This window comes from Podarcis muralis, chromosome 7 (genome assembly GCF_964188315.1).
Source record: "Podarcis muralis chromosome 7, rPodMur119.hap1.1, whole genome shotgun sequence".
In the NCBI taxonomy this organism is placed as follows: domain Eukaryota; kingdom Metazoa; phylum Chordata; class Lepidosauria; order Squamata; family Lacertidae; genus Podarcis; species Podarcis muralis.
Genome location: NC_135661.1, coordinates 85,068,153 through 85,095,519, shown reverse-complemented (window position 1 = coordinate 85,095,519; position 27,367 = coordinate 85,068,153). Strand labels below are relative to the sequence as shown.

At 47.2% G+C, this 27,367-nt stretch overlaps 1 protein-coding gene across 1 annotated transcript in view; it reads left to right on the top strand.

The window, feature by feature from the left end:
• LOC114603308 (gastric inhibitory polypeptide receptor-like) overlaps positions 1-27,367 on the top strand; it is a 45,854-nt gene that overhangs the window by 10,844 nt on the left and 7,643 nt on the right. The window contains exons 3-10 of the mRNA XM_028742188.2: positions 6,499-6,598; positions 8,282-8,389; positions 9,983-10,104; positions 18,880-18,983; positions 21,060-21,216; positions 24,715-24,874; positions 25,104-25,164; positions 26,168-26,237. Coding sequence (XP_028598021.2) covers positions 6,499-6,598; positions 8,282-8,389; positions 9,983-10,104; positions 18,880-18,983; positions 21,060-21,216; positions 24,715-24,874; positions 25,104-25,164; positions 26,168-26,237 — 882 coding nt within the window. The remainder of the gene's footprint in view (positions 1-6,498; positions 6,599-8,281; positions 8,390-9,982; positions 10,105-18,879; positions 18,984-21,059; positions 21,217-24,714; positions 24,875-25,103; positions 25,165-26,167; positions 26,238-27,367) is intronic.

Genomic DNA, 27,367 nt, shown 5'->3' with positions numbered 1-27,367 from the left:
AGAGCTCCACTAGAACGAAACAGTGACCATTTTCTATAACTATCCAATCACTGAACGTCACTTTCAATTCCTTATTTGCATATGTGGACCTGAGTGAAAACTATCTACAGTGGTACCTCGCAAGACGAATGCCTCGCAAGACGGAAAACTCGCTAGACGAAAGGGTTTTTTGTTTTTTGAGCTGCTTCGCAAGACGATTTTCCCTATGGGCTTGCTTCGCAAGACGGAAACGTCTTGCAAGTTTGTTTCCTTTTTCTTAACACCGTTAATACAGTTGCGACTTGACTTCGAGGAGCAACTCATAGAACGCGGTGTGGTAGCCTTTTTTGAGGTTTTTAAAGACTTTGGTGATTTTTGAAGCTTTTCCAAAACTTTCCTGACACCGTGCTTCGCAAGACGAAAAAAATCGCAAGACGACAAAACTCGCGGAACGAATTAATTTCGTCTTGCGAGGCACCACTGTACAGTATCCCCCTGCTGGCCTAGGGTGAGAACTTCAGTACATAACACAACCAGTCCATGCAGAATGTCGGCACCCTATATAGAGAAAGGAGCAAACCCGTGATATTTAAGGGAGCAGGCTATCAGGCGGGGCCCATGACTTACACCATAGGAGCCTACACAACACAAAACACTTGTTGCTGTATGTAGGTTTTATTTTATTTGCTTTTTATCATATATTTTGGAAATATACATCCAGGTGTGTTTTTTTCCCTTTAATTTTTTTGGGGGCCCCCCAAGAGAGTGGGGCCCTAAGCTATAGCTTGTTTAGCTTCTACGTAAACCCGGCACTGATCGTAAAGTTGGGAGGGTTGCCTAATTCTTTTGGGCCTTGGAGCACCTTTGGGAATCTAAGAAACAGACATGGGCACCACAGAAACACCCAAATCACAGCAGGAAGGTGGGCACTGGGCCATGTTCAGAACCAACCCAAACAACAGGTAAAACAAACAAACAAAACCTAATAAAGCACAGGCAGCCCATCCTGCCCCAAAGCCCTCAGTTTATTTATTTTTTTAATGAAAGCAGCAAGGTGGGGGAAAGAACCTGCAAGCTGTAGGTAAAGTACACACTAAGCAAAATAAATATACGTCCTGCTGCTGTGCCGTTGTTCAGGGGCCTGACATGCAAAAATGCAAGCTAAGCTTTTTCTTTGGTGTGGTGATGAAGCGATATAATTGCTTTCTCTGCTTGCTTTCTGTGGACCAGGCTGCAATTTCAAGGCTCAGGCTTGCAATAATAATAATAATAATAATAATAATAATAATAATAATAATCATGGAACTTTGAAGTGTCAGGCATAGCCCTATTGGCTTTAGCCCAAACGTAGCAGAGTTTTCCTGCACAGCGAAGAAGCTAGTTGCGGCAGTAATGACTAGTCAGCTAGACTCAGAATAACTATTTACAGGATTTATTAAAAGGAAAAAATAAAACCAGCAGAGTTTCTGCATACAAAACAAAGCAAAATAAATCCTCTCTTTCTCTCTCTCAAAACCATACACAGCACTTCTACTCCTAACACACCTCACTTCAAACTGAGCTAGCAATCCCTTGATAACAGAGTTGAGTGCTGGTCGTTAACCAATCAGAGTGAGTAGTTTCTAGGTCAAGCAGACCTGGGCTTTCTGCCAAGAGTAAATTGACACCACCTTGAGTTAATTGTGAGAAGCTAGAATCTGCAAGTTTCCCACGAGAACCAATTAACAGAAACTGAAACAGAAACTGAACACCCCCTCACAGATTCTGCTGAACAATTAACACCAAATACACCTATGTAGGAGATTATTTTTCCAGCAAACCTAAACCCTTGCACATTCGCTTGTTCTTTATCTTTGCCAATGGTTTAGTTAACACATCTGCTACATTTTCTTCACTTGATACATAAGTACAGGTGATTACATTGTCTTGTACACAGCAACGTACATTTTGGTATTTTACAGAGATATGTTTGGAACGCGATTTGAAACCCTCTGTTTTACTTAAGGTTATACAAGCTTGATTATCAATGTAAACTTGTACTGGTTCTCCACAATTTACATTTAAATCTGCTAACAAATGCTTGAAATAAATCACCTCGTTGCACAATTCACTCAATGCGGCGTACTCTGATTCCGTTGATGACACACTTACAACGTCTTGCTTGCGTGACCGCCAGCTGATTAAAGCTCCACCGACCATTATGACTAGTCCTGTGACAGATTTTCTATCCGGCAAATTTCCCCAGTCACTATCACAGTAGCAACTCAACATTTCATCCTCTGAAGAATTTAATTGTAACATATAGCCAATTGTCTGTTTCAGGTACCTCAGAACTTGTTTTACCCCTTTCCAGGCATTTAGTGTAGGTCTTGAGACCAATCTACTTAATATGCCTACTGCATAGCTAATATCAGGTCTGGACCACTGTGCTAGATACAATAAACTTCCAATTACAGAGTGATATACATCAGGATGTTCAAATTCAGGACTCTCATCTATATGAAGTGTTTTTATGAAACCTGGATCCATAGGCACCACTGCCCCTTTGCAATCCTGCATCCTGTATGTAGTCAGTAGTTGTTTAACTTTGTTCTGCTGACTAATTAAGCAGCTGCCATCTTGGGCCCAGCACACTTCCAACCCTAGATATGTCCTAACCGGGCCTAAGTCTTTCACTTTGAACTTACTGGACAATTGCTTGGCAAACCTTTTAGTTTGTTTACCCACCTGCAGCCTACAATCTTTGCCCCCTCAGGCGCTGCTACTGGTGTAAAGACCTTGTGCTCATTCAGAGAGGACATCTCTTCCTCCATTGCCTGTTTCCAGAGCTCTGCCTCCTCTTTTGGTAACTTTAACACCTCCTGAAAACTCTTGGGCTCTGCAATTACACTAAACACATTTGCAGTATCTGGAGAAAAACGCACCGGAGGCACTCCTTTGTTTTGTCTTTTAGATCTTCTGGGAGAAAATTTTTCTTCTGACCCACTTTCCTCCTCAGAACTACGACCTCTCTTTTGTTGCTTAGCAACTGGTCTTTGGCTAACTCCACTTTCTTGAGAGCTCTTATCTGAACTTTCCTCCCCCTCAGACTCTGATTCTCTGTGTTTACCTTCAGAGTCATGAAGCTCCTGGGAAGGTTCAAACCAAACCTCAGTATTGGCATGTAGTCTCTCCCAACCACTATGTTCACAAAAACTGGCATTCCTGGAGATCACAATGCCATTTGTCCCTTCAGCAAAGCGGAAACCTTTTCCCAGCTCCTGGTAACCCACAAACACTAACTGTTTGGTCTTAGGATCTCCCTTCTTCCTCATTTGTTTCGGAATTAATACCCAGGCTTTTGATCCAAACACATGCAAATGATCAATTTTGGGTTTTTTCTGAAACAATTTAAAGTACGGAGTTGTACCTATTGTTTGATGAAAGAGCCTATTTTGGAGATAACACGCGGTGAGCATGCTCTCCCCCCAATAAGACATGGGCAAATCAGCATCATCAAGCATGGCAAACATCATATCTTGTAAAGATCTGTTTTTCCGCTCTGCAACGCCATTCTCCTCTGGGGGAAAAACGTTCGTTTTTCTATGCCCAATGCCACGCTTTTGTAACCAATCTTTAAAAGCATTTGACATAAATTCGCCACCTCTGTCCGTCTGAATCCTTTTGAGTTTAATGGACAGAAATCTTTCCACAGATGCCACCCAGCCTTTAAACTTAGTGAACACGTCACCCTTATTCTTCATGGGAAAAACCCAGGAGTAACGCGTGGCGTCATCCACAATTGTTAGTGAAAAACGCGATCCACCCCTGCTTACAGCAAATGGACCAATTACGTCCATGTGAACCAGCTGTAGCGGTGACTCACTAACTCTGTCATTTCTGGGGTAAGAGACTCTGTGGGTTTTAACCTTTTTACACACATTACAATCAAGGTACTTGTTACAACTCTTTAAATTACCCCCATCAGCCAATTCAGACATTTTTAGTACACTTTTCCAGCAAGCATGCCCCATTTTCCTATGCAATAAGTGCACACAGTTGTCATGTATAGCTTTGTTATTCACTGCAGGCTGAGATTTACTGACTACTGCTGCAACTTGAGATCCTGCTTTAAGCCAAAACAAGCCTCCCTCTGACTTAGCAGTGCCTAAAATCTCACCAGCCTTCTTAATAATGCAACTGTCTCCTTCAAAATACACTTTAAACCCAGCTTTTAGCAAACAATCTACAGACATCAGATTGCTCCTTAATGACGGCACACAAAGTACATTTTGCAGGCATTCACGAAGACAAGGAACAAAAACTGCACCCCCCGAAATCACTTCGGAAGTACTTCCGTCTGCTAGAGCCACCTGGCTGCGCTGTGCTGAGTTCTTGGAAACAAACAATTCATCTGAATTCACGATGTGGCGAGATGCTCCCGAATCGACCACCAAGACCGCTTGTTTCTCATCAGCAATCTTGACCTCGCCGGTCACCAGCTGAGCCGACTGTTTTCGTTTGAAGAATTTCTTTTTACGCTGCTGCTGCTGCTGCTGCTGATCTCGTCTCTGCTCCTGCACCAGCAACTGAGACTTGACCAACTCCGGACATTGTCGTTTTAGATGCGCTGAAGACCCACATCGGAAACAACGTCTAACAGCAAACGCTGACTCCTCACCGGTACGCTGCTTTTGCTTCACCTCTGGCACGGCATGAGAACTCCTTCCAAACCGCCCACCTGTAGAAGCCTCTGCAGCCACCGACCTTTCTTGCCTCTTCTGCCATTCTTCAATCAAACGCCCAGTAACGTAACTGACTGATAAATCACGCTCCTGCATGCCTTCTAGAGACAAAACTAAATTATCCCAGCTTTCCGGGAGAGAACTCAAAATAATAGCCACCTTCTCCTGCTGGTCTAACGCACAGTCTCTTTCCTGTAGCGCAGTAAACTTTAACTGTAAACTGTGTAGGTGTTCCTGCATTGTAACCCCAGGCTGTAACATTGCCTTGTACAATGCCTTGCGAATGAACAGCTTGGAAACAGCTGTCTCACGCACATGGAGTTCTTTAAGTGCTTGCCACACACCTCTAGCTGTCTTGATTCCCCTCACATACGGCAACTGGGAATCTTCCAGCCCCAAGACAATTGTGGCCCTTGCTCTTTGGTCTTTATCGAGGTCTTCATCATCAGGCTTCGCAGGAAACTTACTCACCACTTGCCAGAGACGATCCCTCTGCAGCACTGCCTGCATGCGTTCCGACCACAGCAAGTAATTGGAGTCATTCAGACGCTCAAAAGCCATCTGAACTGGTTGTGAGGCCATCTTGAGAGCGATGTCCCTGGAACCCGGAACCAGCTACTCACAACCACCGAGAGAAAGAACAGGAACCACAGCACCCAGCACTCACACGCTGCAGCTGTTGTCCTTGTGTCCGCTGCGTCACCAGCTCACCACGGTCAGGAACCAGACAGTGTCCATCTGCTGCACCAACAGGAACAACAACTTCTGGAACTACTGGAACCAACGCCGTTGATGCTGACACCACCACAACTCAGGCTGGCAGCACAATACCCATAACCTCATGGAACTTTGAAGTGTCAGGCATAGCCCTATTGGCTTTAGCCCAAACGTAGCAGAGTTTTCCTGCACAGCGAAGAAGCTAGTTGCGGCAGTAATGACTAGTCAGCTAGACTCAGAATAACTATTTACAGGATTTATTAAAAGGAAAAAATAAAACCAGCAGAGTTTCTGCATACAAAACAAAGCAAAATAAATCCTCTCTTTCTCTCTCTCAAAACCATACACAGCACTTCTACTCCTAACAACACCTCACTTCAAACTGAGCTAGCAATCCCTTGATAACAGAGTAGAGTGCTGGTCGTTAACCAATCAGAGTAAGTAGTTTCTAGGTCAAGCAGACCTGGGCTTTCTGCCAAGAGTAAATTGACACCAGCCTGAGTTAATTGTGCGAAGCTAGAATCTGCAAGTTTCCCACGAGAACCAATTAACAGAAACTGAAACAGAAACTGAACAAATAAGTGGGCAACTAACCTAAGTAAACATCAGGCAACTTTGGGAAGAGCTATGTACTCTGGCAAAGGACACAGGTGGCGCTGTGGGTTAAACCACAGAGCCTAGGACTTGCCGATCAGAAGGTCAGCGGTTCGAATCCCCCGCGACAGGGTGAGCTCCCGTTGCTCGATCCCTGCTCCTGCCAACCTAGCAGTTCGAAAGCACGTCAAAGTACAAGTAGATAAATAGGTACCGCTCCGGCGGGAAGGTAAACGGTGTTTCCGTGCGCTGCTCTGGTTCGCCAGAAGCGGCTTAGTCATGCTGGCCACATGACCCGGAAGCTGTACGCTGGCTCCCTCGGCCAGTAAAGCGAGATGAGCGCCGCAACCCCAGAGTCGGCCACGACTGGACCTAATGGCCAGGGGTCCCTTTACCTTTACCTTTATGTACTCTGGACAAAACTTGTAGGTGACTAGCTGATATGTACCTGTTATTTTTGTTTCATTTCCCTCCCCTGTCGCAGGCAAGCTCCACCGAAAACTCGGCCAAAGAGATGTTTGAGGCGTGGCAGCAGTATCAGGCAGCCTGCTATCGCAAGATCCTGGAGGACCCGCGTCCCACAAGTGAGAGAGAGAGCAAGGGATCTTCTTTCCCTTTGGCCTGATCCAGCGGAGTTTTTCTTATGCTCTTAGCAGTATAAAGAGGTCTCTTACAAACCACTGCTTTACTGAGCATCCATCCTGGTTTGTTTGCACAGTGTCTGCAGAGAGGTTAAACAGTGTTGCATCAAGTAATTGCTGTCCCATGTTGTAAATAAAAATTGCCCTTTTCCCTTATGGGGTATCCAAGAGCCCATATAGAGTCCTTACATAGGTTCCCTATTGGTAGAAGATAACAGAGGCCAACCAGAGAATATTGAGAAGCAAAGCAGCTACTAAGCCTGATCTTTATTGAACTGTTGCAACAGGGTGCTCCCCTCACCCGCAGGAGAGAGGAGGAACCCAGAAAAATGGCGCGCAAGGCCTTATAAAGACTTTTGAAATTGCCACCCTGTAGATCAAGACCACCCCCAGAAACATCATACATACATCACAGAAGGGGTGTAACCTAAGACCACCCCTCAGATACATCATACCTACATCACAAAAAAGGTGGTCTAAACAGAAATTTGAATGTTGTTTTTCTCCTGTTGTTGTTTATCTCCTGTCTGGCAGGTTACTTGATTGGATTTCCTGGGGAGCCTGGCCAGTCTTTTGTAGTGATAAATACTTAGTTCCTGAGCCAGGTCACACGCTCACACCTTATTCATATCTTGAATGTGTCCTTAAGACAGGATTTGTGAGGAAAGAGAGAATGGGGAGGTTTCCCACTTTGACCTTGCAGAGAAAACATTTGGTCAGTTTAGGAATCAAAATGGTTCCAGGTTGGCCTTCCTGTGCTGATCTATGTATGTGCTTGGTTGGTACACTTATGAACATTACCATATATCTAAGACCATAAAATTCCGATCATACCCACGCTTTCCAGTTCTTTCACTTTCCGTATTGCAAAAAGTCTGATGTGGTGGGGGAGAAAAGGATCTGTTGCCCAAGGTTGCTGATGAAAGGTGTTGCGTGATCAAAGCTGATGAGATACAGTACAATCTGAATTTGACAGCATGTGACTGAATCTTCAAAAGCAGGCCCAGGTTTGAAATGTCCCAACTTGCCCACCCCACCCTCCCTCCCTCTCTTTCAACCTGCCTTCTCCAGGAATCCATAATTTTTTAAGTTCAAATGTCACCAAGAAGCGGTATCTTGCAAATGAAATTTCTTGAGCAAGGCTGATTGGCCGGTACGCCGAAATTTGCCCAACTTTTCCCGAGAATGGCATTTCGCTTTATTTATTTCTGTTTCGATTGCTTACTAAATTTGCGTTAATGCCCTTCATCCGTCGATTCCGGGGCGGTTCGTGACACGAAAACACAAGATAAAAAAACATGAAATACATAATATAAACCAAAAACAACAAGAAACAAACAAACAAAAACCCCTTTTCCCCCACCCCCTTTCACAAACACATTTTAAAGTATATAGGTCGGGTGTTTTCCGGTACCTGGTTTACTTGTTAATGTTCACAAACATGGCTCCCCAAGAACTGACATTCAGAAGGTAGACTTCTCCTGAAGGCAGAAGCTCTATTACGCCACCATGACCAGCAGTCAGTGAGAGATCCCCTTCTTCCTGCTGTTGCTCTGTCCCTTGGCTTAATCCCCCTTTCAAAAGCGTTGAACGACCTCTTCCCCCTGTGCTCTGCCCTTCTTCCAGGTCTGGTGTGCAACCGTACATTTGATATGTACGCCTGCTGGGGCGATGCTCTTCCGAACACCTCTGCCAAGGTCCCTTGCCCCTGGTACCTGCCTTGGCACCAGCAAGGTAAGTATAGATGCAAAGGCACCCGATACGGTTCGTTCATCTCTTAAGTCTTGGAAACAATTTGATTCCTTCCCCCTCTTCCTTTTTCCTTTCTCCTCCTGTGATGGAACTCCTATATGGGGGCTTCCCTGGCTTTTTCTGGCCCATGTAGGACCAGTCTGGATAGTTAGCCTTGGTGAAGACTTGATGCTTTCATCCCCCAAAAGGTTTTTGATTTGAGTTCCCATTGAAATGAGGCTGCATTTTAATGTTTTAATGTTGTATTTTAATCTTGTTTTTAAGTTGTATTTCAATTAATTTGTTTTTATATTGGGTGTTAGCCGCCCTGAGCCCGGTCTTGGCTGGGGAGGGCGGGGTATAAATAAAATTTATTATTATTATTATTATTATTATTATTATTATTATTATTATTATTATTATTAAGTCTGGGCTCCCAGACTGGTTGCAATGTTTGCTAACTTTCAGAACTGTTGGTTCTGAAACCAAGGGGGTTGGACTAGATGACTCTCGGGTTCCCTGCCAATTCTACAATTCTATGATTCTATATAATAATAATAATAATAATAATAATAATAATAATAATAATAATAACATTTATATATTTATTTACTTATACATACATAACCCGGCCATCTCTGGGCGGCTCCCAACAGAATATTAAAAACACAATGAAACATTGAACATCAAAAACAGGGTTGCCTTCAGATGTCTTCTAAAAGTCAGATACAGTGGTACCTTGGTTGTCGAACTTAATGCGTTCCGGGAGTCTGTTCGACTCCCAGAACCGTTCGAAAACCAAGGCGCGACTTCCGATTGCCTGCAGGAGCTTCCTGCACTCCATTTGAAGCCATGTCAGACATTTGGCTTCCAAAGAACGTTTGAAAACTGGAACACTCACTTCCAGGTTCTCGGCTTTCGAGAGCCAAAACGTACAAGTACCACGGCGTTCGAGAACCAAGGTATGACTGTAGTTGTTTATTTCCTTGACATCTGGTGGGAGGGTGTTCCACGGGGCGGGTGCCACCACTGAGAAGGCCCTCTCTGCCTGGTTCCCTGTAGCTTCGCTTCTCGCAGGGAGGGAACTGCCAGAAGGCCCTCGGAGCTGGACCTCAGTGTCTGGGCTGAACGATGGAGGTGGAGACGCTCCTTCAGGTATACTGGGCCTTTGAGGCCGTTTAGGGCTTTAAATGTCAGCACCAATGATTCTTCTGAGCACAGCAGAATGGAATATAACTACAGTGGTACCTTGGGTTAAGTACTTAATTCGTTCTGGAGTTCTGTTCTTAACCTGGAACTGTTCTTAACCTGAAGCACCACTTTAGCTAATGGGGCTTCCTGCTGCTGCTGTGCCACCGGAGCACGATTTCTGTTCTCATCCTGAAGCAAAGTTCTTAACCTGAGGTACTATTTCTGGGTTAGCGGAGTGTGTAACCTGAAGCGTATGTAACCTGATGCGTATGTAACCCAAGGTACCACTGTATTAAATCAAATTGTATTGTCATGGATATACGTTATTCGTATTTTTATTATTATAATCAAACCATCTGTATCCTCTTGCTGCTTCTTCCTCCTTCCCCAAAACGTCCTCTGCAGTTCGAGGTGGCTTTGTGTTCCAGAAATGCGGCCCAGACGGACAGTGGGTGGTGGATGAGTCGGGGCACCCATGGCGAGATCACTCTCAGTGCGAAGCCGTCGACAAAGAGCTCCCCTTCCAGGTAAACTCATTGCACCACAAACTCCACATCTGAAAAGCAGGGAGGAGGGAAAGAAGAGACCTTCCTTAATAAGAGTCGCTCTGGATTCTTAATCCATATTTAATGCGTTTGTGCTTTAAATGTTCAGTCTTTGGTCCCCCCCCCAAAAAAATATATATATTAGTTTTCACAGTATTATAAACAAACACACACACACACACACACACACAAAACAGACAAACATAAATCATAACCTTATTCAAAATTACAGTTATTAACTTTGTTAAGTGACTTCCTCGCTTTCCCTCGGTTGAATTTCATTGCATGTCCTTTTAACGGTTTTCCAAATCCCAATTTTTATGAGATTTAACTTAAACATCCTTAGATCTTCACCTTACAGAATTAAACATATTAATTTATCACTTACCATAAATAAAATCCGAAGCCCATTAACTATCTGCAAGCTGTTTTCAGTTAGTTTAACTTAACAAATTTAACTAAATAATCATTAAATTTATTCCACTCTTCCTGATACTCCTCCTCCTTCTGGTCGCGGACTCTTCCGGTTAGGTCGGCTAGCTCCGAAAAATCCATCATCTTCATCTGCCATTCTTCTATTGTTGGTAATTCTTGGGTTTTCCACTTTTTAGCTAACAAAATACGAGCAGCAGTTGTGGCATACAAAAATAATCTTTCTTGGGCAATTCCAAACCTGTTATTCCAATAAGAAAGGCCTCTGGTTTCTTTATAAATGTATATTTCAACATTTTTTTCTATTCATTATAAATCTTTTCCCAGAAGTCTTTCACCTTGGGACAGGTCCAAAAATGTCCAGTCTTTGGAAAGCATTGCTACTGAGGGCTGCTGCAAGCCGTAATCCGTCTCACGAGTAGATTAATCGACAAAAACTCAACTAAACTAGACATCTCCTACCAGTGTACAAAACTTTCTGGATGTTGTGAACATTGTGGACTTGAATTTCGATGATGATGATGAGTTATACGGACAGATTAATGCTTTTGGTGTGTGTGTAATATAATTAATATATTAATATAATATAATAATATAATATAATATAATATAATATAATATAATATAATATAATATAATATAATATAATATAATATAATATAAATGTTTAGGGAAGCTTTTAATGTTTAACAGACCACTGTATTTTAATACTTTGTTGGAAGCCGCCCAGAGTGGCTGGGGAGACCCAGCCAGATGGGCGGGGTATAAATAAATAATTATTATTAATAATAATAATATAATATACAGTGGTGCCCCGCAAGACGAATGCCTCGCAAGACGAAAAACTCGCTAGACGAAAGGGTTTTCCGTTTTTTGAGTCGTTCCGCAAGACGAATTTCCCTATGGGCTTGCTTTGCAAGACGAAACATCTTGCGAGTTCTTGCGAGTTTGTTTCCTTTTTCTTAAAGCCGCTAAGCCGTTAATAGCCGCTAAGCTGCTAAGCCGTTAATAGCCACTAAGCCGCTAATAGCCGCTAAGCCGCTAAGCCACTAATAGCCGTGCTTCGCAAGACGAAGAGACTCGCGGAATGGATTAATTTCGTCTTGCGAGGCACCACTGTAATAGAATAGAATAGAATAGAATAGAATATATTATATAATATAATAATTAATATAATAATATAATATAATATAATATAATATAATATAATATAATATAATATAATATAATATAATATAATGATATATTACTTGAGAGTTCACTTGTCTCCTGTACGAGGTGAGGAAGGGATTGTTTTATACCCTTAAAACTGTGTTATTTTTTTAAAAGCCTTTAAAAAGATTAATCGACTAAAGTTATCAAATTATGCGTCATGCGGGCAAGATTTAATCCACTGGTTTTTTTCCAGATTGCAGTATAAAATGTAATTCTATTGGGGGTCTGGTGTTTGACCATAGTAGAAAATTGGGAGAAGGGGAAAGAAGGAATTAAATGTGCCTTCTAACAAACGGCATCAGTTTTCATCCATTAAACTCTCAGTGATCTTCCACTTTCATCCCCACCTCAAAAAAGAGCAGCTGCACTGAGGTTTTGATTTACACGATAACTTATTTCCATGTACCTGCTGCACTGAGAAAAGGCAGATATTCAATTAGCTAAAAAGCCTTGAATCACTGGACGGATCTTTTTCCCTTTTGCAAATGAATAATGGCACATTATTTTGAGAACCAAACATTTCGCCATCAAAATTGGAAGTACTGGTAACTCTGGGCAGAGAAGCCTAAGGAGGCCTTTTGGATGCACCAGAATACCCTCTGATATTTCTCCGATGAAAATAGGGATGTCAATAATAATAATAATAATGGTAATAGTAATAGCCTGCCCATTTGACTGGGTTGCCCCAGCCACTCTGGGTGGCTTCCAACATAATAAAACGTTAAACATTTAAACCTTCCCTATACAGGGCTGCCTTCAGATGTCTTCTAAAGATTGTATCTACTTGGCTTGAGGGTGGCATAACTCCATACCCTCCAACATTCCTCCGATGAAAATAGGGATGTCCTAAGGGAAAGCAGAAAAGGGACCCGGGTGGCGCTGTGGGTTAAACCACAGAGCCTAGTGTTAAGTCGTGAGTTGACATAGCAGCCGGCACAGCGATTTCTTCAAGTAGCTCTTTATTATGGTAAGCTGGAATAGAACTGACCAGTGAACAGCTCAGCCGGCCTGTATTTATAGGCAGCCGGCTGTCACATTGTAACCACAACCTCCCAGAGTTCCCGCCTAAAATAACTGCCGCGGACCTGAGTGAAAACTATCTACAGACCTGAGTGAAAACTATATACAGTATCCCCCTGTTGGCCCAGGGTGAAAACTACACTACATAACACCCCTCCCCACCGAGATAAGGCGTTAGTTACAATCGTAATGGTTTCCTTATATACAGCACTACGCGTAATGGTTCAATTAGGCACAAAAGCATATCGGTTACATTTCCCATACTTAGACCAACAGTGATACCTGTCCAACAACATAGTCCTTTAAATGAGTTGGGCGCTTGGAAACTCTGCCAGACCGCCGGGGACTGGTAGCCAAGTCCGGAGGGCCACACAGTTCTCGCTGAGGCTGTGGTGCGACCCTAGGTGGCGTTGGAACCAACTCCCCTGGATCCGCTGCTGTGAGTGGAGCCTCCGCAAGTGGAGTGGTCTGAGTCTGTTCTGAGACGGCTTGGTTCGGCTCCACGCTGGCAGTTTGCGAGGGAGGTGTAGGTGGGGCCTCGCCATCTGTACGTGTCTCTTCTGGAGCCGCAAGCGCAGTTGGGGGCACCTCGGTAGTGTCCAAGTCCCCAACCCTGCGCCTAAGTTGGTCTATGTGCCGTCGCCACAAGCGCCCGTCTTCGAGTGCCACCTGGTACGAGCGAGGTCCAGTGACTCCCACTACTGTGGCTGGCACCCAAGGGATGTCCCCCACATAGTTCCGGGCAAAGACCTGGTTTCCTGGGACAAATGACCGTGGTGCGTTGGCACAGCCTGGGGGTTCAGCCACGGCAAAGTCTGGGTGTAGCCGGTCGAGCGGTGACCTGAGGCGGCGGCCCATAAGCAGTTCCGCAGGACTCCTCCCTGTGGCCGCATGAGGGGTGATGTGTTGCGCGAACAAGTATTCGGCGACCCGCTCATGCCAGTCTCCCCGGTCCAGGCGCGCCAGTGCCTCTTTTGTCGAGCGCACCATTCTTTCCGCTTGCCCGTTGCTGGATGGATGAAAGGGTGCCGTTAGGGCATGGCGGATGCCCAGTCCCAAAAGATACCGCTCAAACGTGCCTGATGTGAACTGCGGTCCGTTGTCAGAGACAAGGACATCAGGACACCCATGCGTTGCAAACAGGCCTCGCAGCACCCGGATGACAGCTTCGGTAGTGGTGGAGGGCATCAGGGCGACCTCCAGCCATTTGGAATAGGCGTCCACCACTACCATAAAGGTCCGGCCGTGAAAGGGGCCAGCCAGATCGATGTGCACCCTCGACCAGGGTGTCTTTGGCGTCTCCCACGTGTATCCCTTAGCTGCCGGTGGTGCAGGCCTCGACTCCTGGCACGCTTGACAGGCGGACACCCAGGCAGTGATGGCATCGTCCATATTAGGCCACCAGACGTAACACCGAGCCAACGCCTTCATTTTGACAATTCCCGGGTGGCCAACGTGCAGAGCCTCCAGGACGCGCTGACGGAGTCCCTGGGGAATCACGACGCGGTCTCCCCACAGCAGACAGCCGCGATGAGCTGAGAGTTCATGTTGTCTGGTTGCGAAGGGCTGGAACTCCGATGCAAAGGGCCCTTGTGGCCACCCCCTCCACACCCAGTTGAGCACCCGGCTGATGGTGCGATCCTGGGCAGATGCGGAGGCCACAGTGGCAGCCGACACAGGCGCTGCCGGAAGATCCTCAATCAGAAGGAGCGATGAAGCTGGAGCCGGGTCTTCCACAAATGCTGGAAGAGGGCAACGGCTGAGGGCGTCGGCATGGCCCATCGATTTCCCCGGGCGGTGGATGAGCCGGTAGTGGTAGGCAGCCAGGAAAACAGTCCATCGCAGCATGCGTGGTGAGAGGACCGGTGGAGTTGGACGATCACCGGCGAGGAGGCCCAGGAGTGGCTTGTGGTCAGTGATGAGGTCAAAAGTCCTGCCATAGAGGTATTCATGAAACCTCTTCACTCCAGCCACAAGTGCCAATGCCTCCTTGTCGAGCTGGCTGTAATTCCGTTCCGTCGGAGATAGTGTCCTGGAAAAGTAGGCGAGCGGTGCTTCTCTTCCATCTGGAAAACGGTGACTAAGGACAGCACCGATGCCAAAAGGTGAGGCGTCGCAGGCAAGGACCAGCGGCCTGGATTCACTGTACTGTACCAGCACACTGTCCGAAGAAAGGAGAGCCTTGACCGCGTTGAAGGCCGCCGTCTCCCGATGACCCCAGGCCCAAGGCGTCTTAGTGCTAAGGAGTCGGTGAAGAGGCTCAGCCACTGTGGCTTTGTGGGGCAGGAACATGTTATAAAAGTTCAGCAGCCCCAGGAACGCCTGCAACTCCGTTTTGTTCTTTGGAGTGGGGGCCTGCTGGATAGCGCGGATCTTGGATGTGGTTGGATGAAGACCGGAGGCATCGATAAGATAGCCCAGGAACTCTACCTGTGGAACGGCGATCTGGCACTTCTCCCTTTTTACCTTGAGCCCGGCCTCCTGGAACCTGGTCAGCACGGCACGGAGGCGCTCGAACAGCTGCTGGTGTGAGTCTGCAGACACCAAGACGTCATCAAAATATGGTACCACGCCCGGAAGCCCTTGCAGGAGACGCTCCATAAGGCCTTGGAAGATGCCAGGAGCCACACTCACCCCGAACTGCAACCGGCGGCAACGGAATGCCCCCCGGTGGGTGACGATCGTCTGGGCTTCAGCAGTGGCATCATCGACTGGCAGTTGTTGATAGGCTTGGGCAAGGTCCAGCTTAGCGAAGACCTTACCCTCACCCAGGGAATGCAGCAGGTGTTGGACAACAGGAACCGGATAAGCGTGCTGCTGAAGTGCCTTGTTGATCGTGCACTTGTAGTCAGCGCAGATTCTCACCGACCCATCTGGCTTGACAGGCGTGACGATGGGGGTTTCCCACTTTGCGTGGTCAACCGGCTCCAAAACTCCTTGGGCGATCAGTTTGTCCAGTTGTTCGTCCACCTTAGCCTTGAGAGCAAAGGGAACCCGGCGTGGCTTTAGCTTGATGGGGGCGACTTGTGGATCCAGGCTAAAGGAGATGGGCGTACCTGTATATTGGCCCAAGGTGCCGTCAAAAACCTCGGCAAAGTCTTTGACCAGACCCTCAGTCTCTGCGTTAGAGATGCAGTTGATGCCGGTGACTTCCAGGCCGAGGGCATCAAACCAGTCTAGCCCTAGGAGGCTTGGCCGCTGACCTTCGACCACCACCAACCGGAGCAGGCCCGAAAAATCCTTGAAGGCGATCCGGAACCGGCCAACGCCTACCACGGGAACGTCGTTTCCCTGGTAGTCTCTCAGGTGTACGCGGTGAGAGTCGAGTTGCCTTTTGGACACTCTGGGTACCAGTCTTTTGATGGTGCTCCATGACACGATGGACAGGGCAGACCCGGTGTCGATCTCCATGTCACATGGAGCTCCTTCAATGAGCACCGTGACGTTCAGCTTGCGTCTCGTAGGCGAGTCGGTTTGGCCAATCGTGGTTCCAGACGGGCAGCGGCAGTTGGTGAGAGCGAAACAACTTTCCTTGGCAGACTGGAGTGAAGACTTGGACTTGCGAGTCGATGAAGGGGGGGTGTCAGACGGAGCCGATCGGCAGACCTTAGCGATGTGGCCCCTTCTGGAACACCTCCTACAGATGGCGTCTCTGAATCGACACTTGGCACGGGAATGGTTGCCTCCGCAGCCAGCACATTCCGGTTGGCCCTTGGACTTCTGTTGGAACTTCCTGCGCTCCCGCTTTGTCTGGTGCACATCATCGTCTTCACTGGAGGATGCCTCCTCACTGCTGGCCTCTTCATGATGCACCGGAACGGGCTCCCTAGCAAGACGCAGGCTGCTGGACTTGCGGATCTCCTGAGCGGAGCGTTCAGCAGCTTCTAAGGCCACAGCCTCCTCAATGGCTTTCTGTAGCGTGAGGTCTGGCTTGGCTAGGAGACGCCGTTGCAGATGGATGTCCCGGACCCCGCAGACGATTCGATCCATCAGGGCATCGTCTAAATCTCGGAACTCACAGTGCATTGCAGCCTGTCGCAGGGCGGTGGTGTAGTTGTTGATTGACTCCCCCTCTGCCTGGTTCCTGTGGTAGAACGCATGGCGGGCAGCAATCTTGGACGGCTTTGGTGCGTAGTGGTTGCGGAGCTTCTCTTGGATCGTGTCCCATGGTGATGCCTGGACTGCTTCAGGCGCAACCAACGCTCGGGCCGTCGCAAACACCTCAGGCCCACAGAGGCTGAGGAATAGGCCCCGCTTCCGATCCTGTGATACTGCTGTCAGTTCGTTGGCTTGGAGGTAGCAGTCGAACCGAGCGAGGTAGGAGTCCCATGATTCAGAGGCTGGCGCAAACGGCGGTAGAGGCACAAGTGAAGCCATGATTCCGATGCCGGCGTGAAGGCGATGGATGGAACACAGTGCTCTAGCCAGAACAGTCAGCTCTGAACTGGTTCTGCCCAGTGATTTCGCTCAGTGATTTCGCTCTGTGATTCAGCTCAGTGATTCAGCTCAGTTCAGAGGCTGGCCGCATCTGGCTGTGCTCTGATGTCCATCCATCCCATCCTCGTCGCCAGTGTTAAGTCGTGAGTTGACATAGCAGCCGGCACAGCGATTTCTTCAAGTAGCTCTTTATTATGGTAAGCTGGAATAGAACTGACCAGTGAACAGCTCAGCCGGCCTGTATTTATAGGCAGCCGGCTGTCACATTGTAACCACAACCTCCCAGAGTTCCCGCCTAAAATAACTGCCGCGGACCTGAGTGAAAACTATCTACAGACCTGAGTGAAAACTATATACAGTATCCCCCTGTTGGCCCAGGGTGAAAACTACACTACATAACACCTAGGACTAGCCGATCAGAAGGTCAGCAGTTTGAATCCCGCGATGGGGTGAGCTCCCGTTGCTCGGCCCCTGCTCCTGCCAACCTAGCAGTTCGAAAGCATGTCAAAGTGTAAGTAGATAAATAGGTACTGCTCCGGCGGGAAGGTAAACGGCGTTTCCGTGCGCTGCCCTGGTTCGCCAGAAGCGGCTTAGTCATGCTGGCCACATGACCCAGAAGCTGTACACTGGCTCCCTCGGCCAATAAAGCGAGATGAGCGCCACAACCCCAGAATCGGCCACGACGGGACCTAATGGTTAGGGGTCCCTTTACCTTTACCTTTACCTTTAAGGGAAAGCAGGGCATTCCGGGATTATGACAATAAAGATTTATTATTATTATTATTCTGAAAATCTGGGACTGTCCCTGGAAAATTGGGACCCTGGGAGGCTCTGCAAGTGCTGCAGTCTCAGTGGATCAAACCTTGTCTGCAATAATAATAATAATAATAATAATAATAATAATAATAATAATAATAATAATTTGTTTGTTTATACCCCAGCCATCTGGCTGGGTTTCCCCAGCCACTCTGGGCGGCTTCCAACAGGATATTAAAAACACAATAAAACATCAAACATGGAAACTTCCCTAAACAGGGCTGCCTTCAGATGTCTTCTAAAAGCCAGATACAGTGGACACTCGGGTTGCGAACGTGATCCATGCGGGATGCACGTCCACAACCCGCAGTGGCGCATCTGCGCACGCGTGGGTTGCGATGCGGCGCTTCTGCGCATGCGTGACCGCCGAAACCTGGAAGTAACTCATTCTGGTACTTCCAGGTTTCGGCGGTCCGTAACCCAAAAAAACCGCAACCTGAAGTGTCTGTAACCCGAGGTATGACTGTAGTTGTTTATTTCCTTGAAATCTGATGGGAGGGCGTTCCACAGGGCGGGTGCCACTGCCGAGAAGGCCCTATGCCTGGTTCCCTGTAACCTCATTTCTCACAGTGAGTGAACTGCTAGAAGGCCCTCAGAGCTGAACCTCAGTGTCCAGGCAGAACGATGGGGGTGGAGATGCTCCTTCAGGTATACTGGGTCTTTGAGGCCGTTTAGGGCTTTCAAGGTCAGCACCAACACTTTAAACACTCTTTCCTTCCAGACCTTTTGCTTATAAGCCTATTAATAGTGATGTTTTTCCTGCGTCACTTGCAACCTGCGATGGAGGTGCCCTTTTCCGCTGAGGTGTATTCCAGCTGTGCTTCTGTTTCTCCCCAGAAACATTTGTGGATTCTGGAGCAGTTCCGAATGATGTACACAGTGGGCTACTCCCTTTCATTCGTGGCTCTGCTTGCGGCCTTCGTCCTGTTGGCAGTTTTCAGGTACTGAGAAAGACGACATGGGGCACTGCCTTCCCCCGGGGTACCACGCAGGAAAAATGAGAGGTATTGAAAGACGTGGGTGTGTGGTTTGATTAATCATACCTGCCAAGTGAGGCTTCCACTAAGGCAGGGGTCAGCAGACTTTTTCAGCAGGGGGCCGGTCCACTGTCCCTCAGACCTTGTGGGGGGCCGGACTATATTTTGAAGAGGGGAAAAAATGAATGAATTCCTATGCAAAGATGCATTTTAAATAAAAGGACACATTCTACTCACGTAAAAACACCAGGTAAAAAGGTAAAGGTAAAGGGACCCCTGACCATTGGGTCCAGTCATGGCTGACTCTGGGGTTCTGGCGCTCATCTTGCTTTATTGGCCAAGGGAGCCGGCGTACAGCTTCCGGGTCATGTGACCAGCATGACTAAGCCGCTTCTGGCGAACCAGAGCAGCACACGGAAACGCCGTTTACCTTCCCACCGGAGTGGTACCTATTTATCTACTTGCACTTTGACGTGCTTTCAAACTGCTAGGTTGGCAGGAGCAGGGGCCAGGCAACGGGAGCTCACCCCGTAGTGGGGATTCAAACTGCCGACCTTCTGATCCCAGAGATGGATTTTAAATAAAAGCACACATTCTACTCATGTAAAAACACCAGGCAGGCCCCACAAATAACCCAGAGGTGCATTTGAAAGAAAAGGACACATTCTACTCGTGTAAAAACATGCTGATTCCCGGACCGTTTGCGGGCTGGATTTAGAAGACGATTGGGCTGGATCCGGCCCCCGGGCCTTAGTTTGCCTACCCATGCACTAAGGCATGTCCCTTAGAGCAGAGTAGTGCAACAGCTCCCCCTGCTGACTATTAAAAAGTTAACCACACAGTGCACATCAATGCACTTTGGTGTGGTTCAGTAAACACTAGTGCAAGGATGGGATGTGTGGGGTTCATAAACCCACCTTATATTGAATGTATGTGACTACATTATTACATGAGCACTGTTCCACAGCATTTGATATTTTCATTTACATACATTCATTTGATATAAGATGGGTTTGTGAAGCAATTCTATATCCTCCCAGCACGCTGGCAAAGAATTCTACAAAACAGTAGTCAATATCCGGAATCACTATTCAGTGTTAAACATCACATTTGCAGAATACACAAAGCTTCACAGCTTGTCTTTCATCGTTCAAAGTCTGGTCCCTCACTTCATTTAAAGATTTTCAGAGACTTTGAGGCTAAAGATTCCATTTTGTACTTGTTATGGTTTGAAAGAATTCTATAAAGATTGTCTATGCGTATATACATGGCCATCGTGTTGCCTAGACATTGCTGATGTTCTCTTTGCAACACAGGGGTTTGTTTGGTAGCTCCTGCAGCCAAGCTGGTGCCAAACATATAGCTCAGTTTTCCTTTGGACCACATCGGCCAGGCCGAGAGGGGGGTTTCTTGTCGTCTGGGCAACCCAGGACCTCCATACACACTGCCCAGACTTGTGCCCCAGAGGGCTTGGAATCAACTTGATCCCCCCCCCCTTTCTTTTTTCCTTTCTCCTCCTGTGAAGAGACTGCATCTTAATGTTTTAATGTTGTATTTTAATCTTATTTTTTAAGTTGTATTTTAATCAACTTGTTTTTATTATTGGTTGTTAGCCACCCTGAGACCGGTCTTGGCTGGGGAGGGCAGGGTATAAATAAAATTTATTATTACAGTGGTACCTCAGGTTACATACGCTTCAGGTTACAGACTCCGCTAACCCAGAAATAGTGCTTCAGGTTAAGAACTTTGCTTCAGGATGAGAACAGAAATCGTGCTCCGGCGGCGCGGCAGCAGCAGGAGGCCCCATTAGCTAAAGTGGTGCTTCAGGTTAAGAACAGTTTCAGGTTAAGTACGGACCTCCGAAACGAATTAAGTACTTAACCCGAGGTACCACTGTATGAATAAAACAAAAACAACAAGTGCAAGAATGAGCTTTGGTTTCCGTTAAAACCCTGTCTAGCCGTCTTGGATCCTGACTCAAGGTGCAGATATGGGGCACAACTGACTTCTCCCTGCCCATTGTTCTCTGCCCACTTCCAGGAAACTCCGTTGCATCCGCAATTACATCCACATGAATCTCTTCGTGTCCTTCATGCTGCGGGCCGTCTCCATCCTCACCCGGGACACCTTCCTGCGGCTGCACTTCCCAAAGGATTTCCAGGACGAAGGGGACCTCTCCCACCTTCCTTTGGGACAGGTATCATTGCAACTGCAATTTGAGGGAGGGTAGGTGGGAGGGCTCTAGCCGGGACCAGAGGGGGAGCGTGGGCGTCATGTTGGGAGATCCTGGACAGACAAAAGAAATTAATTCTTCAAGCAAGGCATAATAATAATAATAATATTAATAATAATAATAATAAGTTGTTATTTATACCCCGCCCATCTGGCTGGGTTTCCCCAGCCACTCTGGGCGGCTCCCAACAAAACACTAAAATACAATAACCTTGTTGTTGTTGTTTAGTCATTTAGTCGTGTCCGACTCTTCGTGACCCCATGGACCAGAGCACGCCAGGCACTCCTGTCTTCCTCTGCCTCCCGCAGTTTGGTCAAACTCATGCTGGTAACCTTGAAAACACTATCCAGCCATCTCGTCCTCTGTCGCCCCCTTCTCCTTGTGCCCTCCATCTTTCCCAACATCAGTGTCTTCTCCAGGGAGTCTTCTCTTCTCATGAGGTGGCCAAAGTACTGGAGCCTCAGCTTCAGGATCTGTCCTTCCAGTGAGCACTCAGGGCTGATTTCCTTAAGAATGGATGCGTTTGATCTTCTTGCAGTCCATGGGACTCTCAAGAGTCTTCTCCAGCACCATAATTCAAAGGCATCAATTCTTCGGCGATCAGCCTTCTTTATGGTCCAGCTCTCACTTCCATACATCACTACTGGGAAAACCATAGCTTTAACTATACGGACCTTTGTTGGCAAGGTGACGTCTCTACTTCTCAAGATGCTGTCTAGGCCTGTCATTGCCCTTCTCCAAGAAGCAGGCGTCTTTTAATTTCGTGGCTGCTGTCACCATCTGCAGTGATCGTGGAGCCCAAGAAAGTAAAATCTCTCACTGCCTCCATTTCTTCCCCTTCTATTTGCCAGGAGGTGATGGGACCAGTGGCCATGATCTTCGTTTTTTTGATGTTGAGCTTCAGACCATATTTTGCGCTCTCCTCTTTCACCCTCATTAAGAGGTTCTTTAATTCCTCCTCACTTTCTGCCATCAAGGTTGTGTCATCTGCATATCTGAGGTTGTTGATATTTCTTCCAGCAATCTTAATTCCAGTTTGGGATTCATCCAGCCCAGCCTTTCGCATGATGTATTCTGCATATAAATTAAATAAGCAGGGAGACAAAATACAGCCTTGTCGTACTCCTTTCTACAATAACCTATTAAACATTAAAGGCTTCCTTAAACAGGGCTGCCTTCAGATGTCTTCTAACAGTCTGGTAGTTTTTTTTCTTTTTGACATCTGGTGGGAGGGCATTCCACAGGGCGGGTGCCACCACCGAGAAGGCCCTCTGCCTGGTTCTCTGTAACTTGGCTTCTCGCAGCGAGGGAACCACCAGAAGGTGCTCGGAGCTGGACCTCAGTGTCCGGGCAGAACGATGGAGGTGGAGATGTTCCATAAACTATGGAACTTACTCCTGCAGAAGGCTGTTGCTGGAAATCGAGGGAGGGGAGAGGGCTCTTGTGCATAGATCCTGCTGATAGTTTTATCCCAGGCATCTGTTTGTGAGAATTAGATGCTGGACTAAATGGGACATTGTGTGCCGCTCAACTGTCCCAATTTAAGTGGGACATCCCAGAATTACTGTCAGGCCGCTGCCAGCGACTCCCATGGCCAGTTGCCCAGAAACGGAGAAAGACAATGAAATAATAATATCAATTTTTATTTATACCCCGCCCTTCCCGGTTCAAAAACCGGGCTCAGGGCGGCTAACAACAAATTTAAAACACTTAATTATAAAAGCAGCATAAAATATAGCATAAAAACATGAATAACAATAAAACACAAAAATCAATCTAGGGGAAATAAGATAATTCCCAGGGCTAGCTGGCTGAATTGGTCCTACTTGGGCCAGCGAGGAGGCCAGGGGAGAATTAGCTGTGGGGTCTCAGAGAGGGTGATCTTCATAAAAGGGGAGGGGGAGGGAAGAGAAGGGAAATAAAAGATCAGGCTGAATTCAAATTAAAGACCAGGCGGAATAGCTCTGTCTTACAGGCCCGACGGAAGGAGGTCAAATCCTGAAGGGCCCTAGTCTCATGTCCCTTACCGTCTGCTTTTTATTCAGTATTTACAGAGAGAGGCTATAGAACCCAGCCCTTGGATAATGGCGTTGTCCCAGGTGAATCTCCACCCCCCGCCTCTCCCACTTCCTCATTCGTCAGTCTCATCGTCTCTCCTATGGGTGCTGATAAGTGCCCCTCTGCCTTTGAGCTCGTTGCTCTCCTACTTTCAAGGCTTGCTGGGTTCTGGGAAAGGGAGGAAGTCTGGAATGCTTTCTAAAGACACTTCCTCTTCCTCCTCTCTCATTATCTCCCAACTTTCCACCTCATCTGCCTCTGAGCTGTGACCTCCCTCAAACCCCTGTTGTAAATCTAAACTGTCTTCCTCTTCCTCCTCCTGGGAAGGGTCAGGATGGGGTCTCCACCATTCCTCCTCTGCTCTTGTTGTTTAGTCGTTTAGTCGTGTCCGTGACCCCCTGGACCAGAGCATGCCAGGCACTCCTGTCTTCCACTGCCTCCCGCAGTTTGGTCAAACTCATGCTGGTAGCTTCGAGAACACATGTCCAACCATCTCATCCTCTGTCGTCCCCTTCTCCTTGTGCCCTCCATCTTTCCCAACATCAGGGTCTTTTCCAGGGAGTCTTCTCTTCTCATGAGGCAGCCAAAGTATTGGAGCCTCAGCTTCAGGATCTGTCCTTCCAGTGAGCACTCAGGGCTGATTTCCTTCAGAATGGAGAGGTTTGATCTTCTTGCAGCCCATGGGACTCTCAAGAGTCTCCTCCAGCACCAGAATTCAAAAGCATCCATTCTTCGGCGATCAGCCTTCTTTACGGTCCAGCTCTCACTTCCATACATCACTACTGGGAAAACTATAGCTTTAACTATATGCACCTTTGTTGGCAAGGTGATGACTCTGCTTTTTAAGATGCTGTCTAGGTTTGTCATTGCTTTTCTCCTCCTCTGCTCAGTCCCTGATAATTACAGAAGCTATTCCGGGCTTCTGATTGCATCCCGAAATGTCCCGCTCTGGCGCGAATCAGCCGGCTCCCACGAGAGCTCGGGAACCAAAAAAACAAGTGTTATGTACTGAGTTGAATAGGATCCAAACTGCAGCAGTCTGATTGGTCCTAGAACAATAGGATCCAAAAGGTAGCAGTCTGATTGGTCCTAGAACAATAGGATTCAGAATGCAGCAGTCTGATTGGTCCTAGAACAATGCAGCAGTATGATTGGTTGGCAGGAACTACCCAATCATGCTCCAGATAGAAGTGAATCCACAACCTGATTGGCTTACAGTAGAATTCCGGAATTAGCCAATCATGTGCAGCCCATTGTGTAAATAATGTATATAAAGCAGATACTTTGAGGGGACTTTCATTCATTCCTCCTCACCACTATGAGCTGAATAAAGAGCATGAAATCACTTTGCGACTCTGAGTATATTTCAACGAGCGTTCAGCTTCTCCTCCTCTTCCTTTTCAGGCTGTGGCCGGCTGCCGGCTGGCGCAGATCTTAACCCAGTACTGCGTCTGTGCAAACTACTACTGGCTCCTGGTGGAAGGCCTCTATCTACACAACCTGCTAGGACCAATGGCCTTTTCGGAAGAAAGCTATTTCTCAGGCTACCTACTCATCGGATGGGGTGAGTTAGCCGCCCAGCGCCAAGTCCTGATGAGAAAAGAGACAATGGGAGAGCAGTGGTGGTTGCGAACATTGCGGGAGAGCTTAATTCAGGGGATGGGAAGCTCAGTAATGGAGGCAACAGTGCTCAGAGCTACCTGTAAAACGAAAGGGAAGCATGAGAGGTAGAAGGCAATTGTACCCATTATCCAGATATGTTAGTTGAGTCCTCTTAATTATGTCTCTTGCAGGGGCACCAGTCCTTTTTGTCATCCCTTGGGTGATTGTGAGATACCTCTATGAAAACAACGAGTAAGTACCTGGGCCAAAAAAATCTTCTATTTCACATTTGATGTATATTTTTCTTAGGGTTCTAAAAGAACTTAGGTTGCACTTCTAGAGTAGTGGCTATTTATCATGCCAGACTAGGACCAGGGAACCTCAACGGTCGAAACCAGTTTATAGGGATGTAGGATAAAACGGGATAAAACAGGATCGGATAAAACAGGGGGAGGGAGAAGAGAGCTGTGCTTGTTCCGTAAACTCCATGGAGAAAGGGTGGTATAAAATTGCTCTCAACGACTTAAAGGTAAAGGGACCCCTGACCATTAGGTCCAGTCGTGGCCGACTTTGGGGTTGCGGCACTCATCTCGCTTTATTGGCCAAGGGAGCCGTCCTACAGGTTCCAGGTCATGTGGCCAGCATGACTAAGCCGCTTCTGGCGAACCAGAGCAGCGCACGGAAACGCCGTTTACCTTCCCACCAGAGCAGTACCTATTTATCTACTTGCACTTTGATGTGCTTTCGAACTGCTAGGTTGGCAGAAGCTGGGACCGAACAATGGGAGCTCACCCCGTCGCGGGGATTTGAACCGCCGACCTTCTGATCGGCAAGTCCTAGGCTCTGTGGTTTAACCCACAGCGCCACCCGCATCGACTTACATGGCAGCAAATCCTGTTGAACACAGCGGGGTTTACCTTTGAATAAACATGGACTGCGCCCTCCCATTTCAACATTTCAACGCCTCCTGATAACTTTTATATTCTGTCAGAATGCATCTTTCCATAATTGCTGATTCTAACATCTTATATATTTTTTACTGCCTTTTACGTATAATTCTTGTAAACTTCATGTGTGTGTTAATGGTGTTATATACAGTGGAACCTCAGTTGTTGAACGTAATCCGTTCCGGAAGCCTCTTCGACTTCCGAAACGTTTGACAACCGAGGCGCAATTGCCGATCGGTAGACAGGGGTTGTCATCCCTCCTTCGACCTGCTGACCCCTTTTTAATTGCTCCCCACCTCCTTCCACAGATGCTGGGAGAGAAACGACAACATGGGCTATTGGTGGATCATTCGTTGCCCGATTCTGCTAGCAATCTTTGTAAGTTGCCGAGGAACAGAGAAACTGCCTTTTACTCTTTCAGAGCCTTGGTGCCTCTCAGTAGGTTAGAAAGATTTACAGTGGTACCTCGGGTTACATACGTGTCAGGTTACAGACTCCGCTAACCCAGAAATAGTACCTTAGGTTAAGAACTTTGCTCCAGGATGAGAACAGAAATTGTGCTCTGGCAGCACTGCGGCAGCAGGAGGCCCCATTAGCTAAAGTGGTGCTTCAGGTTCAGAACAGTTTCAAGTTAAGAACGGACCTCCGGAACAAATTAAGTACTTAACCTGAGGTACCACTGTATTAAGGAGAAAGTGTCATGTGAGTGTATCAAATACAGTGGTGCCTCGCAAGACGAAAAGAATCCGTTCCGCGATTCTCTTCGTCTAGCGGTTTTTTCGTCTTGCGAAGCAAGCCCATTAGCGGCTAAGCGGATTAGCGATTTAGCGGCTTAGCGGCTATTAAAGGCTTAGCGGCTAAGCTGTTAAAAGGCTATTAACGGCTTAGCGACTTAGAAAAGGGGGGGGGAGCGGGGGGGAAATGGCGAGACTCTCAAGACGTTTTCGTCTTGCGAAGCAAGCCCATAGGGAAATTCGTCTTGCGAAGCGCCTCCGAAACGGAAAACCCTTTCGTCTAGCGGGTTTTCCGTCTTGCGAGGCATTCGTCTTGCGGGGCACCACTGTATCTTTTTTGCACTACAGTGGTACCTCGGGTTACAGATGCTTCAGGTTACAGACTCCACTAACCAAGAAATAGTACCTCGGGTTGAGAACTTTGCTTCAGGATGAGAACAGAAATCGCTTGGTGGCAGCAGGAGGCCCCATTAGCTAAAGTGTTGCTTCAGGTTAAGAACAGTTTCAGGTTAAGAATGGACCTCCAGAATGAATTAAGTTCTTAACTTGAGGTACCACTGTACTAACGTAGGAGAAACGTTGGGGTTTTTTGCCCTGGGACATCAGGTATGTGAACAGAACAGAGGGAATGTCATGTGGTTCTTAACCCCCCCCCCCCCAATGCAGGAACAGGCAGACTAAAAAAACAATTTTTGAGGATGTGCCCATTGTCTAATGTCAATATGCCTGTGGCATTGCTGATATCGGTGGCAGACACCAGAGGGGTGACGCGGC